Source organism: Malurus melanocephalus, unplaced genomic scaffold, assembly GCF_030028575.1.
Source record: "Malurus melanocephalus ecotype Western Australia unplaced genomic scaffold, MMel_1.1 scaffold_67, whole genome shotgun sequence".
In the NCBI taxonomy this organism is placed as follows: domain Eukaryota; kingdom Metazoa; phylum Chordata; class Aves; order Passeriformes; family Maluridae; genus Malurus; species Malurus melanocephalus.
In genome coordinates this window covers 1,732,919-1,748,398 of record NW_026623299.1, presented here as the reverse complement: position 1 = coordinate 1,748,398, position 15,480 = coordinate 1,732,919, and the positions used below count along the sequence as shown (strand labels likewise).

Below are 15,480 nucleotides of genomic sequence, written 5' to 3'. Positions count from 1 at the left end.
TMATATTTCTTGTTGCATATGAGATACATTGGTTATGTATCTGTCAGTTCTTAACATACACTTAGAAAAAATAATTTCTTGGAAYGATTTTATTAATTCTATAATACAGAGATTCTGTTGTCCTTGAAGTGTATCTTGGAAAACTTGCTTTCATGAAAACACTAGCAATAAGAAAAAATATAAAAATCACGAGTAAGAAATAATTTGAAGTACTTTTCCAAATGTTTTGAATAGATACTCTTACTTATGTGGATATGTAGAAACAGGARTCTTTGGTATTGTTGTCATTTCATATGATGATTTCAGGTGCGGGTCTGGCACTCCTCAGCAGGATTCAGAGAACCAGGAAGAGAATGACARATTTACTGCACATTAATGGCATTTYCAGCTTAACTTCCCTGTTCTGTAAGGGGCTTAAATGTTCACAGATTGTTGTCAGACTGCAGAGAGGTGCCACTTAATTTATGGGCCAGGAGCTCAGGTTTAGCTCAGGCATTTTRCAGTCACCCATTTGAATTCTCTTTTATTCCATGCTGAATCTAATTTTGTTGAGACCCCATGGATGACAGGACTCCTGATCTGCACTGGCAGAGGAGAGAGGACAATTAGAGCTCCTGACTTCCTCTGTTTCTTAATATTGCTTCTGCCTTTCTTTTCTGCTTCTTGTTTGTTTTACCTCTTGCTGTGTCTCAAGTGGAAATAAAGAATAGGTAGCGTTGTGTCACAACACAGGCTTTCAGCACAGAAAATGATTTTGTAATTCTTTTGAATGCCTCAAAACCTTGGGAAGCACAGAAATAGTGTATTTCTCCTTTTGATCCCCTTGCTTGATATGCTAAGGACTGCAGGTAACTTTGGCATAGCCTGTAAGGCAGGATATAAATGACTAGGTAGATTAGTTAGTTTAAAATAACTTGGATWAATTTAATGATAAATGTTTGTCTGGAATTTTGACTTTGGTAGTCTGTGTCTTTCCTGTACACAGCAGCAACCATGACTGACTAAAGGCCCAGCTTTGGTCTGCAGTGACTTTCTTTATGCCTTCCTTTTTAATTTTATCTTCATCTTTCGATGAGGAAGCCTGGAGAGCCCACAGAATTCAAARATGAGGGTCACCAGGGATTCATACAATATGTTCATTTTTGCAAATTAATACTGTGCGCTGAATTGATATTTTTAGAGAACTTTAACTGTAGATTTCATTTCCTGCAGTTAACAGCAAGTTCAGAAATTGTCATTTTTAGGTAAACTTACAGTTTTCCCTTTGCACAGGATTTTATATTTATATTATAATTAAAAAGAAGCCTGCCCTGAAAAATGATATTCTGTGTCAGGAGAGTTGSCCAGCCAATTAATTATACACTTACTATATAATTCTGTATTTGCATTAATTATACATCTCTTACTGTGGGGAGAGAGTTCATTTTCAAGTAACTGAGATCTATATTARTCCTCAGTGGTCAAAACACAATCCCTTGTGCCAGTGTTTTCAGTATTTGTGATGTAGAGCAGTGTTCAACAATGGTCCATAGAATGGTGTGTATTTTGAAATTAATTAATTAAAGAAGTAATGAATTACGGGATTGATGATAAGGTAGATGGAGGAGAAATATTGCAGCTGAAGAGATCTGTTTGYCCAAAAGGTTTGGAAAATGCCATTATTGAATAGATGCAGTGAGAAGTGGAATGGATCTTTTTTCTCCCACGCTTTTGAAGATTTTTACATTACTCTTTTGTGAGCCTAAAAAAATGTATTAGGGGTCTGATTCTTGGACAGAGGAGTAAATGAGGAGAATAGTTTCCATGTCACTTCCAGAGGGGATTTGTCTGCCAGGTAACCTCACCTTGGATTTGTAGAGATGCTTCCTTTTCCTTTGGAGGCAAATTTGGGTGTGGGAGTGTGAGCAGAGACAATTTCTGCCTGCGCCAACACGTACGCGCCAGCCGCTCCATCGAGCTCTGACCTCCATTCTCACTTGCCTGAAAATATTTTTAATTACAGCTTCCTCATTTTCAGAATCTAGAGATGTGATGGCATTTTCCACTTGCCTTGGAACACATTGGTTTGGAAGGAAATCTTGCTGTTTSTCTCCTACTCTTATCGTATCTCTAGAATGCTTTGATTTTTGGGTAATATTCCTGTACATGAGCTTTGAACCCCACACTGAGCCCCCAGCTCTTCCCAGAACTTTTCAGTGACACTACAAAACCTGAAAAAAAATACTACAAAACCCAAAGAGAACAGATTTTATATAGGAGAGGTGTGCTATTAATGTGTGGGAACCTTAGAGCTGCAAATTCCACTCCTTTCTGTGTTCTTGCCCTATTTTTTATGTAGCTGGGATTTTTTTCATTTATCTGGGAATATTTATTCTATAAGGGTCTGCTTCAACTGACACGCTGCAGTTATTATTTCAGTTTCATATCATTGATCCCTAAGGAAATATTTTTCATCAAGCAGATCTTTGTCTTTTTGTTCCCCCTCCCTCTTTTCCTTTTTTCCTTTGTTCTAGCCCTTGCTGAAAGTGTTAGATGAAGTAGGCCAGCTGCTCTTCTTTCTGGAGCATTTGGAATTACAATTTCTGATGATTTTAGCTGTTGCTCAATACACCTGAATKAAAAAGCTAATCAGTAATTGACATTTGGAAGAGAAAGTCTTCATTTTGTTTACCCTTCAGGTTAATTTTAAATGAATATTTCTCAGATCATGAAATTCAAGATTGGTTTTTTTTCCTACAATGATGAGTCTTGAACCTAAAATAGAATCATTTCTTGTTGGCTCAGAAATAATTTACTAAGGTTTCCTTTCCCCTAGCTACAAGATTCAGAATATTTCCCTTATTGTTACTTTCAGCATTTGTTCTCCAACCAATGTTAGCCATAATAAGATCATTCCCWGTAGGAAAAGGAATTACCATTCCTTTATTGATGTTTCAGAGAGCAATATCCACAGCCAATGCCCTCCCTGAGGATTTGGTACACACACAATTCATTACAAATGAGAAGGAACAGTGATTTTGCATATTGTTGATGGCATCATGGAGCAGAGATCACTGGATTTCTGTGTAAATTTTAGTGATTTTTTTTACATTCATATATTGAGAAAGGAATCTAAAAATCCTTGAGTGTAGGTTTTGAGCATTGTTTTCTGTTTGCTTTTGCTATTTAGTGCTTGATACCTCTGTGATTAAAAAAACCTCATAATTTGCCCCTTTACCTTCATCATATCAATTACTGGATATTCTTTGGTAGCACAAATATAATTTARATGTGAACGATGTGTTTTATTTTGACCATTGCCACAAAGAATCTGCAGACCTTTCTTGTTTCTTAAAGGAGGCTCAGAAAGCCTGACCCAGCCACGCTGGGAAAGACCGTTTTAATTTCACCTGGGGTTGTAAATCAATATCCATTTACTATGCAGTTACTGCCTGCATTTCCCTGGGTAATAGTATAACACATGTAATGTCAATGCAGTTTGGCATTTGTCCTCATTAGTATGGCAAAGGACACTTTTTTGCAGGAGTAAGCAAGCATCATGCCATATTTGTGACATTTCCTGCAGAACAAAGAAGATGTAATCAGTTTGTGTACAAAGGACGTGCAGCCCATCTGATGTGGTGCCTCCAATGCTTTTATAAATGAAATCTCTTGAAAAATTAGGCCATATGTTATTCTATCAYATGTTATTTTATCATATGTTATTGATTACAGTTGAAACAGGAAAGTAGGGGTGGCRCAGCGTAGCTTTGTGAGTTCTACTTGATTTATTTATAGTTTAAAATAAATACATCATAAACATATAAATATATTCAAGTAATGTCAGCAGTTGAATTACAGGCCAATAGCAATATAACAAATAATATTTGTGATTATATACACATATGTCCTTATACATGCTTCCTATACATCTCTAATCTCATATATAATTTATTGCTTGCCATTTCCAATCAAAGTGTCATACACATTAATTATACATTAGAATCCTGCTTTAGGGTTGCCATTTCCACGTGCTTCTTGCAGGTTGTTGAGAAGGCTGTCAATACTTGAACTGAGGAGCAAACCAGGGTTAGGGCAGATCAGCTACACATCATGGTGGACAAATACAATTTTAATTTATGTTTTATAACTTTGATGTTAAAGCAATGTGGATGAATTCTGGGAAAACTGGTGTAATAGCTTCAAGCAGACCCTTTGCAGGAGTCCTAAGGTCACCAAAGAGGGTTCTCTGGAGCTCACAGTCCCTCGGTTCCTCCCCCTGTGCTGTGCCATTGCATTCAGCACACCCTGTCTTTGTTATCTGTTTCTTGAAAAAGCATTCTGTGCTGTGGAACTGCTTTGTCACACCAAAGACAAGTTTAAACATTCATAAGGTTTTTTTATTTTTTTTGTACTAATAATAGATCTTTGTATCTCCATGTGAAGAGACTGTCTCCTGCTTGAGTCAGAGGCTGGGCTGTTGGTTTGTTTTCTGACAGTGAAGTGCAATTAAAACTCATCCCTTTTGAAGTTTGCTCGTGAGAGAGACCCTCTGGCTTCCCAGGAGCTCCCTTTAGACTGATTACATAAACTATTTATTATAGTATGATAGAAATGTGGACTTTAAAAAAAAAAAAAAGTGTTTGTATTAGGAACATTCCTGTTGCTCTATATGGTAACAATCCTTCAGGGGAAGAAGAGGGAGTCCTTTTTGACTGAGCAGAACCTGCTCTGCAGAGGGGCTTTGAGTGATCCAAGGGTGTCCAGATGACCTGGAAGCTGCTGGGGGACCTGGAAAGGTGGGAGGCAGTGGGAAGGTAGGAATGGGGAGCAGAACCAGCAGGTGCTGGGGGGGACCAATCACCTGGACTGAAGAAGGGTCATTGTTGGGATCCAGGAGACAGATGGTGACTTGCAGAGATGGGCAAAATTAATATTTAACAACACAAACTCAGCTCAGTCTGGGCCAGCCATGGCTTTGCTCCTGCCAGCACCATCTGTAGCATTCCAGAAACGCATCCCTACCTCCTCAGCCAAGAGGAACGAGCCCAGCAGAGGAGAGGTAAAACACTGGGAGACACCAGCTTCTCTGGAAAGGGAAAAAATGGCATGGAAAAGGCAGTGCCARTAATTCCCAGCTCCTGCTGGAGTGTGGAGGAACTTCTGGCTGGTTCACAGAGGAAGCTGAGGGGAGGGCMCAGGGATGGAAGGAAWCCTGCWGCTGTTGGGTGGGARAAGCAGCTTGTTCTGGGATTGCAGTGGAATGAACAACCCAGGAAGGACAGAGCTGCCTCCCAYATCACTTTTGACTCAACGCTGTACAGTGCAGGTGAAATGAGGACATTTTTACATCCCAGGAGTGGAAGGGCTGTAACTAAAGGAGAGTAAGCAGAGAGCAGCTAGTGGAAAAAACATGAAATCAGGGCAAAGTTTTAAGGTCAGAATTAGCAACATCCATTCTGTCAGCTAAAACTTAGTTATTAGGCTGGGAATTGGGTTAAAATATAGCTACTTAATAAGGCAAGCACTGAAGAATCCATGGTGAGAATTTTGGGTTTTTTTTTTACTTTCTGCAATAGATTCAGAAAGAGATCAAAGTTGCAACATCAAAACAACAAAATTTTTCTGAAGCCATAAGACTACTGCTGCTTTTGGTGAAATCCTTGAAAGCGGGGACAGAACTGTTGTGACAATTTTGCAACCCCCTCTTCTCAGCTGCACAGCTGGGGACAATGCATTTGGATAAAGTGGAGGAAAGCTGCCTGCTGACTTCTATTATTCCTTTCTTAGGAATGGTAAAAGAGGAAAAGATTTTTTTTTTCCTAGGAAAGCTTTCTTCTGAAACAAAGCATAAAACCATGATATGAAACCTTGCATAAAATAAATGTTAAGTAGGGACTCTGTAGCTATTAAAGTGCTGTGTAATGAGAGGCAGCCCAGGCCGGGCACCTTGCTTTATGGACAGTGCTGGTCCATATATGAAGCCATCTAATCAGATATATTTGTCCTTTAATTAAAGTCTCCAGTACATTGCAGTAGCAATGAGAGAATAGGATGAAAAGAAACGGAAAAAGGATGGAGCTTTATTTCCGCACTGGGAAGCCTTTATCATATGGAAATGATCAGAATTTAAATTTTTATCATCTGTCACTATTTGCTGCTGCTTTAATTAAAAACACCACAAGGACAGGGGCAGTGAGCCTGGCTGGGTGTGCTCCGTGCTCCTAATGCTGTCAGATGGGAAGGCAAGGGCTACAGAGAGGSCAGGGCTGCGGGAAGATCCGGAGGGACACGGTGCCAGATGGCCGGGCTTATTTTATTAATTTACATCTCCATTACTGCTTTTCTTCTCTTCCTTTCTCCAAAGGATGGGTTGGTTTGATGGCAAACATTTCACAGCGTTTAACCCTGCGGAGCCCGCAGCACTGCGCAGAGCGCGGCGGTCACTGCGTGTCCCAAAGCCGGACACTTGGGCTCCAGCCCAGCCACAGCAGCTCCCCTCGGGTAATCTATGGAATCCTGCTCTTCCTAAACCACTTCCAGCGCCAAGGCAGCAGTTTGAGCTGGTTTTCTCCTCTTTCTCCCGCACCCGCTGTCCGTGCTGCTGGGCTTTGTACTGATCATTGCACCCGCAGAACCTTCTTGGTCATGGCAAAGAGCCGCGCTTTTCTTCTTCCATCCCTGCGGTGCCTGGACACCCAGAAAGCGCAGGGAGGTACTGAGGATAGAGAGTTTAAAAGATATTTTTTTTTCCTCTCGAGTTTTGTCGCACACGCTCTGTTGGTGCGGGATCTGCCGCCTCCCGGTGGCTCCTGCCAGGGGCTGCATCCGCASATTTCGGGAATTGCTCGGGGATAAACTTATCCAGGGATATCTCATTCTGAAAATCTGTTTGGCACAGCCTAAAGAGTCTGCATTCAGGGCTTTTTAATTTCTTCCCTTCCTTGTGTCCACTGTCATTACAAAGGAGCTTCGATTTGTCGGGTCTTCTGCTTTGTCAGTGGTTCCTGGATTAGTATTGGCAGAAAAATGAGTTTGTCTTGTGTGATTCGGTGAAGAAAARCCCACTAAACTTAGGAAGGATTTCTCTGTCCTGAATATGTATTCTCTATAAAAAGCCTGTTCAGCAATTCATGAGTTCATTCAGAATTTTGTATCACATTTATGTTATTCTTGGATTTCAGTAGAGTAGCTAAACTAATTTTAATCATGACTGTATAGCAGAACAAATAGCAAGACGCATTTCCACATACTATGATTTTAGTGGCACRTGCAGGAAAAAAGCCTGAATTCACCCCAAAATTCATGCCATGAAAAGAAAAAAACAAACAAAAGATTCTAAATAAAGTGCCATGCAGAGGATGAAATCGAACACAATAGCACAGGGAATAAGGCAYAGCATTTTCAGGATTCTGAGTCAATGACTGGAATTTTGAATATCTGTATGAATAATTTTCAAAATATCTTCTATTTTGATCCGTATTTTTTTCCTAAACTATATAAATTTGTAATGGCTTTCAAATGCACCCCCAAGGATTTCACAGGTGTAGGAAAACTGCATTTTGTCAGCCCAAGGCTGGCAGTGACACAAGTGTCGATAGCAACTTTACAAATGCTTTTTATCCTACCTTTACCCAGCACTTGAGTTCTGTGTTCTCATTGCTTCTATTTTACTCTCTTTCCCTCAGTGTATTTTGTCTTAATATTGTTAATATTGTTCCAGGCCTAGGGAGAATGAGYTCGTGATTGAGAGTGAGGGAAGAAGACTTTCAAAATTATATGACAGAAAAAAATKGTATAAAAATACTGAATGATTTATTTAGGGATATGGATACATCATACAAGTAATGTAATTCCGAGTATCATCTTCCTAAGCAGCTTTCAAAACCATTTTTTGATATCTTTGGGTTTCGAATTGCTGCTAAAATAATGAAAATGGATGGAGCTGATGATGAATCATCGTGACAATGTTTGGTATCAACGGGGACTTTTGCTGGAGTGTTTTAATCAGGAGCAAGGTCCCAGTGGCACTGGCCCACTTAGACCTGCAGAYACAAATTAAAAAAGAATTCTTGCTATTTCCTTTATTTGCACTGGTGTTGCAACAGCTYAAATTAAAGCTTCTATCAAGAGTAATGAATTAATCTAGCCCAGAGCTCTGTGGTTAGGTGTGGTTAAGAGCTCACCTGGGTTTTTCTGCAGCCTGTGGGCTGATGTATCAGGGGGAGAAGGCACAGGGACACCCTTTAGGCACCTCACTGAAGCATGTCAGCACCCAGGAGTGTTTCCAGCCAGCCCCAGCAAAYACAAAACATCCAGCAGGAAGGGCTGGGGGTCTCCAGATGATCTTTAATCTGTGTRTTAAACAATAATGTYACCCTTCTTTGCCCTGCATGGACAYRCAGYTCTCTYCTAAGGGAGCTTGGGAGCCCATGTTGCACAKGCCAATTAAATAATGTGGATGTTTCTGTGAAATGGGAGTCCATGAAAAAATTGTTTTCTAAGGAAGACCTAAACCTTCTTTGCAAATCAGTATCAGAGGTTTTGTGGGTGTAGCTTGAACCGGATTAGGAAAAAGGAAATTAAACAAAACCAAAGCAAGCACAGAGTCACAAACAGCATTTAATGGTTATTTAGTACACTAAAAATCAATATTGGTCTGGTAAGTGGGGTTCTATTTTCAGCCTCCATTCTGCCTGTGGGGACTTCATTGCTGCTGGCATTAGGCACTGGATGACCTGGCAGTCTGCATTSAGCCCCACAGGTAAATGATTCAGCCCCCCCTGATTCTGAGGAGGCCGGGTCAGTTCACAATTTGTTGGTTGGAGCTGTCATTAATTATGGCTGCAAAAGCAATTGCAGGTGACAATAGAAGTAAAATAAGCACCAGMTGTCATGGAGGACATAATGCAGGAAATCTTCATCTCAGGTTGTTTTTCTCAGTATCACAAATAATTTTACACTAATTAGTRCTGTTTGTCATTTGATATATGGGATATGACCAGAAGATATACTAAAGTCTGACATCTATTTTTTTTTTTTTTCCAGGATGATTTTCTGTACAGTGTCTCCGTTCTAAGTGGAATCCTTTGCACTGTCCTGGCAGTAATCAAATTTATGCTGGGGAAGGTCCTTACAAGCAGAGCACTGATAACCGATGGTGAGTGTCACATTGATCCTGCTGCTTTATAGACTCTTCCAGGGAATGTTGTAGATACAGAGGGGAAGAGTGACCCCTGCATGCTGGCAGCTGTGAAAAAGCTGAAATAAGGTTTGGAAATGGGAAATGGGGAAAAAATCCAAACCCAAACCCGAGAACAGCCTGTGGTACCACTGGTTTGTGGCACAGATAGCTCAGCTGAAATGGGAATGTCTGGTGGAGAGCAGTSAATGTGTGRATARCCAGCAAWAACAGAGTTAGAGGCAGGGCAGGTAAAGAATTGGAGGGGCATTAGTCAGAGGTTGGGCTGCAGCAGTGAATCTCTCCCAGATTTTATCTGCCAGCACAGGACAGTTTGAAATACTCTGTAAACAGACATTGCAGGGTGTTCATGATCCGTGGGTCGTGGTACCTAAATTATTTCACTCTGTGAAAGATTTCTTTTTAAGGAAATTCAATTTTCAGCTYACTCTAGAGATATATAAATTTTGCTTTATTTTAAGCAAATTAAACATAAATTTTTCCTTGATGATATGTGATAACACATGAGTATCTCCATCATCCCACTTATATAAACTCTTCATGGGTATTTATATTTTAAATCTAAAAGAAGCAAAAAAGGTATCAAAATAGCAGTGAGGGGGTTACAACTGAGCTACTGCCTCCCTGCGTTTGGGATTTTCTCCCAACAGACCTCCAGCTCAGAGATCTTTATTCTTTCCTATGGACTCTGCCACYCTAGACATTTTGAAACAAAATAAAAAATATCTCCAACCTGCAAAAAGGAATCTGGAAAGGATCTGGGAGCTGCAGCCCAGTGAATTTGGCTTCCTCCACTGCCAGGGTGTAAATGGGACACGTTGGCCATTTCAGAACTGGGCCTGGGCATGCAAACAATGAACCCTCCCTTTAAAAAAATGTAGYTTGGTTTTGAAACAGGGCTGTTTATTCAGGCAAAATATTAGCTGAAAATTCCTAAATAACTTCAGCCTTGAATTGTTCTCCTCTATGACACAGAAATCTGTCCCCATAATTACATCCTCACGCTAATGATACTGCTTCTGAGCTGGAGACTGCTCATTCTTTGATTAAAAAATTAGGGAAAAAAGTACACAATTACCTCAGCCTGGTTTTTATCTCTCTTCTCTCCTTTAGAACTACTTTAGAAAATGTAGGAGGCAGATCTTAACAMGTGTGGTTAAATATCTGCTTTCACAAGATATATTTACATATACACTTGATTTATTAACAATCAGGAAGAGACAATGTGATTCAGCAGCTGAGACAGATTTAGCAGTCCCTTGCATATCTTTTTTTAGTGTTTTCTGTTTCCTGCTAATTTACCTCCTGTGATCCCTGGCTCCAAACCAACAAACTGTTTTGAGTAAAAGAAGCATGAATTTTTCTTCCTGAAAAATAGTTTTATTTTCAGAGCAGCAAATTCTCCCTTATGCCTGTCAGCCTCTATTAACAATTCCTTTTTTTTAAGAATAATTTTGTTTTAGAATAGGGCATAACAACAGTATCTCTTTAAAGCCTAGATGTATGAATCCTAATGAGTCAAAATATTGTTTGTACAATTTATTTAGAGCAAAAGCTCTTGGTCTATTGGGTAATAAAAGCAACCATTTCCTGCCTTGAATTTGTGGCATCTCAGAGGACAATTCTGTGACAGCTGGTGATGTCAGACGACTTTCCTGTTGGTTTTAGGTACCTGTTTCCTACCCAGATTTAGCCACCTGTTCTTTCCTGTGCTGGCCTTGCACACAGAACAGTGCCAGTATTAATACCTGCAGCCATTACATGATTTCCTGCCACATCAGCAAAGAAAGGTTTGRCTGAATGAGAGTCAGGAAGGAAAAACAATTTCCTTTGCAAGCAGCTTTTACATCATTTGGAACCATCAGCCAATAATGGCATGAAAATATTTTATTCTTTTGCATGTCGGGCTGATGGATTCTCACTTAAACTGGAGCAGGGGAAGTAACACTGGTTTGAATTTTTAATTAATTAATATTTTAGAATATTTATGTATATGGACACATTACATGCAATTTCAAGCAGTATAAATTAATAAATAGACMAAGACTGGATGTCAGAGGTGTGGATCAAAGGGGACACTCAGGAAAAAGTGTCATTGTTGGCAGTCATGGGGAWTTGGGAAAACATGACTAAGGCCTGTAAACAGCAGCTGGCTAGAGCTGACTCACCAAGCAATATAAATGATTTCAAATTTGATATTTCATTTGTTATCTAGGTTAAATAGTATGTGGATATACTAAATTAATGCATTCTCAGTGATTTTTTTTTTATTTTGTAGAACAACAGGTGTGTGGTTTGGGTTATTGTGGGAAAAAAAATCAGAAAAAGGGAATTTGGGGTTAAAAAACAGAATACAAGGAATGACTTATAAAACCCCTAATCAATAACTAATCAATAAGAAGTTGAATAAAAAAGGGCATTAATTTTTTCAAAACTGTGGGAATTTTGAAGGGGCAGTCTTGGAGAAAAAGAGAAAGGAAAAAAGAAAAAAAGGAAAGAKGAATCTAAAAGGATGTTCGTAAAAATTGTAAATAGTAGAGAAGAAGCTGCTGTGATGTATCTGAGGCATAAATGGAAAATATCACAAGGGTTATCCTCCATGTCTTCAGCAGTGTCAACAGCTCTAAGTCATAATGCTAAGCATGTAAATAAATGTATGGAATGGGGTAAAAAGCTTAAAGAGAGGGTCTTTGACAGATTACTGTGCAAAACCATCTTCCTTTCCATGAATTCCTGAGGTTCTTCCTTTAATTAATTTTTCCCCTCTTCTAGGTTTCAACTCTCTTGTAGGTGGAATAATGGGATTTTCCATCCTTCTCAGTGCAGAAGTGTTTAAACACAATTCTTCTGTCTGGTTCCTGGATGGCAGTATAGGAGTGTTAATTGGGCTCACAATATCCGCCTATGGAATCAAGTGAGTATGTGCTGGGAACAACCAGGGCAACCAGGCTGGTCCTCAGAGCTTGGAATCCACAGCTTTTCAGGGTTTATGTAACAACTCCAGTGAAATCAGTCCCTGGAATTTATTAGATTAGCAGCCAAACACTGGAGCAGAGTGTGTGAAAAGGGTTGTAAAAGGCTGTGGTCCACYGCATCAGCTGGAAAGCAGCCAGGACTTAAAAAGAAATTGGAATAATTTGAGACTTTTGTATGCCTGAAATTCAATATCTGAAAAATAACCAAAAATGATGGATAAAATCAGTCCTCATTGCTTTTATGACACATTTCTGAGCAGTGCTTTGCCATAGGAGGTCTGGATTAAAGGAAAGGTGCCCAAGTTTCAAGAAGGATCTTGCTATTGATTTCTGTCCCAGTCCTACCTTGTAGCAACTTCTGAACTGAAGGTTGCTGCTCGTGTTTCAGATGTYGTTTCTCTTGAATTTTAAGATGCTTTCTTGATTCACAAGACCAGAAACAGAATAAAAAAAAATCAAATGAGGCTCTCTCTGCCATGCACTTCATTTGCTGCCAAAGTTTCCCTTGACCGCATGGAATCCAACACGAATTTTGCACTTGATCCCTTCTGGCTTATCTGCCAGARGAGAAAGGGGGAGATGGAGCATCTTCAGCTGGAATTGTGCCCATTGAGAACACCCCTCGCCCAGGCTGCAGTCAGCCCTCAGCTGGAAGCTGCGTGGGGTTTTCTTTTTCAACTTGGAAAACTCAATTAACATTTTAACGGGGAATACCTTTCCTGAATAAATGACTATAATCACAATTTCCACTGTAAAACTAACCGGGCTGTGGGAATATATAGAAGCTGTTGCTCCAGCTGAGTTCTTTTTTATTCACAAATGTTTATAAGTGACCTCTCCCCATCCTGGGGCTGTCCCATGTGTGTTCCTGACCCCTGTGCTGTCCCTGCAGGCTGCTCATTGACATGGTGCCCCGGGTGAGGCAGACACGCCACTACGAGATGTTCGAGTGAAGGCACTGCCCTGTCCCTGGAAGGACTGTCAAACACAGCACCCTGCTCTTGGCAAACGGTGCCAATGGTATTTTCCTCAACATGCAGTTTGTTTCCCGTGGTCTGTTTCTGTTGAAGTTTGTTTGAATGGGAAATCTGTCTGTAAATCTGGCATATTGTGCACACTGCTTGCAATTCAGCCAAACAGCAGCGTTTTGTTTTGTTTATTTATTTTTTTTAAATTTATTTTCAGTATGCTATTATTGATTCCTGTGACAATAGAAAACATGCAGTTCACAGTTTGAACCCAGCTGCCATGTTGTATATTCCAGAGTGAAAGTGTTCTCAATGGTGTGGTAAGCCTGTGGGTAAAGAAGTGCCAGTTCCAGATTTGAGTTTTGGATTTTTTTTTTCCCCCMCTTGGCCTGTATTTTCCCAAACACATGCTGTAACAGGAGTACAATCCTTGCAAACCTCTTCGACTAAGAATATCTTACAMAGAGTCTGGACACCAAGAGCTGTGTTGCTTAAAACACTTCAGTAGCTACTTCTTCCCTCTTGTTGAAATAGATACCCAGAAAAAACAGGTACAGCCCTTTCTGCAATCAGAGAGATTTTAACCCCAAATTAACTGAAACGATACCTCTCCAATTTAAATTCTATTTTTTCTTAACGAGACACCGTTCATAGCTTTGCATGGACCAAACAAGCACACAGAGTATTACTRTACAGACCAAAGCCAAAAAAAAAAGTCCTGCAGGGAAGAGGAGCTGCTCAAGGAATGGGGTTTTCATCTCCTATTTTGCCATACGCAGCTGTACCAGCGTGTGTGACGTTGTGGTTGCTCTGTAGTCTGACAACGGCACAGCAGTGGCTCAATCTCGTGGTGAGATACAGATCTATTTATTAGATTTAGATTGTCCTGTAAAGTGTTGCTCACTTTCCATCACACATCTTATATATTACTTAATAGAAGGTTAAATGATCAACGAATCTTGATGTATAATCAATAAAACTGGTATCTATTTTATACAGTATCTGTAAGTAACATTTGAAAACGATTTCCAGAATGTATCATAGAACAAAGTCTTCCTGTATAGCAGCCTATTAAACTGGATTCTCTGGCTATAGCCATTTTCTCTTTATTTTACATATTCCAGGTTGGTTTTCACAACTGAGTTTCAGTATTGTTGCTTCTGTTTATCACAGGTGAATAAAAAATAAGACAGCTCATTGCAGAATTTGAAATAAGAGCATGGTAAGTAGGTGAGTAGCTAAAAATGCCCATTTTTACTACACAACAGGACTACAAAAATGAGAGTAAATGTACAGTTAGACTGAACAGTGAGGGGTGTACAGTGGTGATTTTTCATGGGGGTGATGTTAAAATTGTATTTCTGGGTTAACCAGATTCTTGAGGATCTCTAGTAAAAGCCAACTCCTCCCAGTGGTTTCCCTGAKCTGACAGTGCCCATGCGACAGGCACAGAATTGGAAAGAAGACACGCCTTGGGACAGGATTCCTTACAGCAAAATGAAATTTATTCTGCTGCTAGTGTTTGTTTTCACATATTTTGGACGAGAGAAGTTTGTACAAATATTTGTGTGCAAAGTGCTGCTGTCAGTGCTGCTGCTGCTTGTGCCTGGCTGCCACAGGATGGTGTCACTCAGCTGTGACAAAGGAGAGCTTCAGGGGAGCATTCTGCRAGGACTGCAGAAGGGAAGTGTAGGAGTGCTCATTGTACTCATCACAGGTGGATTTTAAAATATCAAATACCACCCCAAGACCCTGTCGTCCTGCACAAGACCCTAATGTTTTATATTTTTGCTTAGCCTGGAGATTTTCCCATCATGTTTCTTCTCTCACTCRTAGTTCCACGAGGAGAGCTGTGGAACTGCAATTTCCTCACCGATTAACAGTGTTTGTCAGGCACCTTCAACCTCAGAATCACAGAGCCAGAGCCTGAGCCTGGCAATAYCAGGCATTTCATGGGTTTGTCAGTTGTTGATACTGTTCACCCTTTCCCAGCTCCCCGAGGGCTTTATTCCCACTCTGGTCCCATTTCTGGTTTTGAGAATGACTCTTGGGACCCACCAGAGGTGCTGCTCCCCAGGGCCATGCAGTCCAGCCTGTTTGTAGCCACTGCTGCAGGAAACTGTGGAGAATGGATGTGGTGGTGGCTGAACTCCTGATACAACCTTCAGCACACATTCCTAAACCACTGGAAGCATGCAGGAMACTCAAACCAACACCCAGCTCAAACATTAAATAGTTCTGTTAAAATGCTGAGTGCAAACAGGAGCACAGATGTGCTCATGCACAAAGGAAGGTCACTCAGTTAATGAAGTCTCACACTTCCTTCTGGAACTCTGGAATGCTCTGAGGATGTTTC

At 40.3% G+C, this 15,480-nt stretch overlaps 1 protein-coding gene across 2 annotated transcripts in view; it reads left to right on the top strand.

Moving 5' to 3' along the window:
- TMEM163 (transmembrane protein 163) overlaps nucleotides 1–14,255 on the top strand; it is an 84,985-nt gene extending 70,730 nt beyond the window's left edge. For both annotated transcript variants that reach the window (XM_057366543.1, XM_057366542.1), the window contains 3 exons: nucleotides 9,028–9,139; nucleotides 11,954–12,095; nucleotides 13,049–14,255. In XM_057366543.1, the coding sequence (XP_057222526.1) occupies nucleotides 9,028–9,139; nucleotides 11,954–12,095; nucleotides 13,049–13,109 (315 nt within the window). In that variant the 3' untranslated portion in view covers nucleotides 13,110–14,255. The remainder of the gene's footprint in view (nucleotides 1–9,027; nucleotides 9,140–11,953; nucleotides 12,096–13,048) is intronic.
- Nucleotides 14,256–15,480: the final 1,225 nt, after the last annotated feature.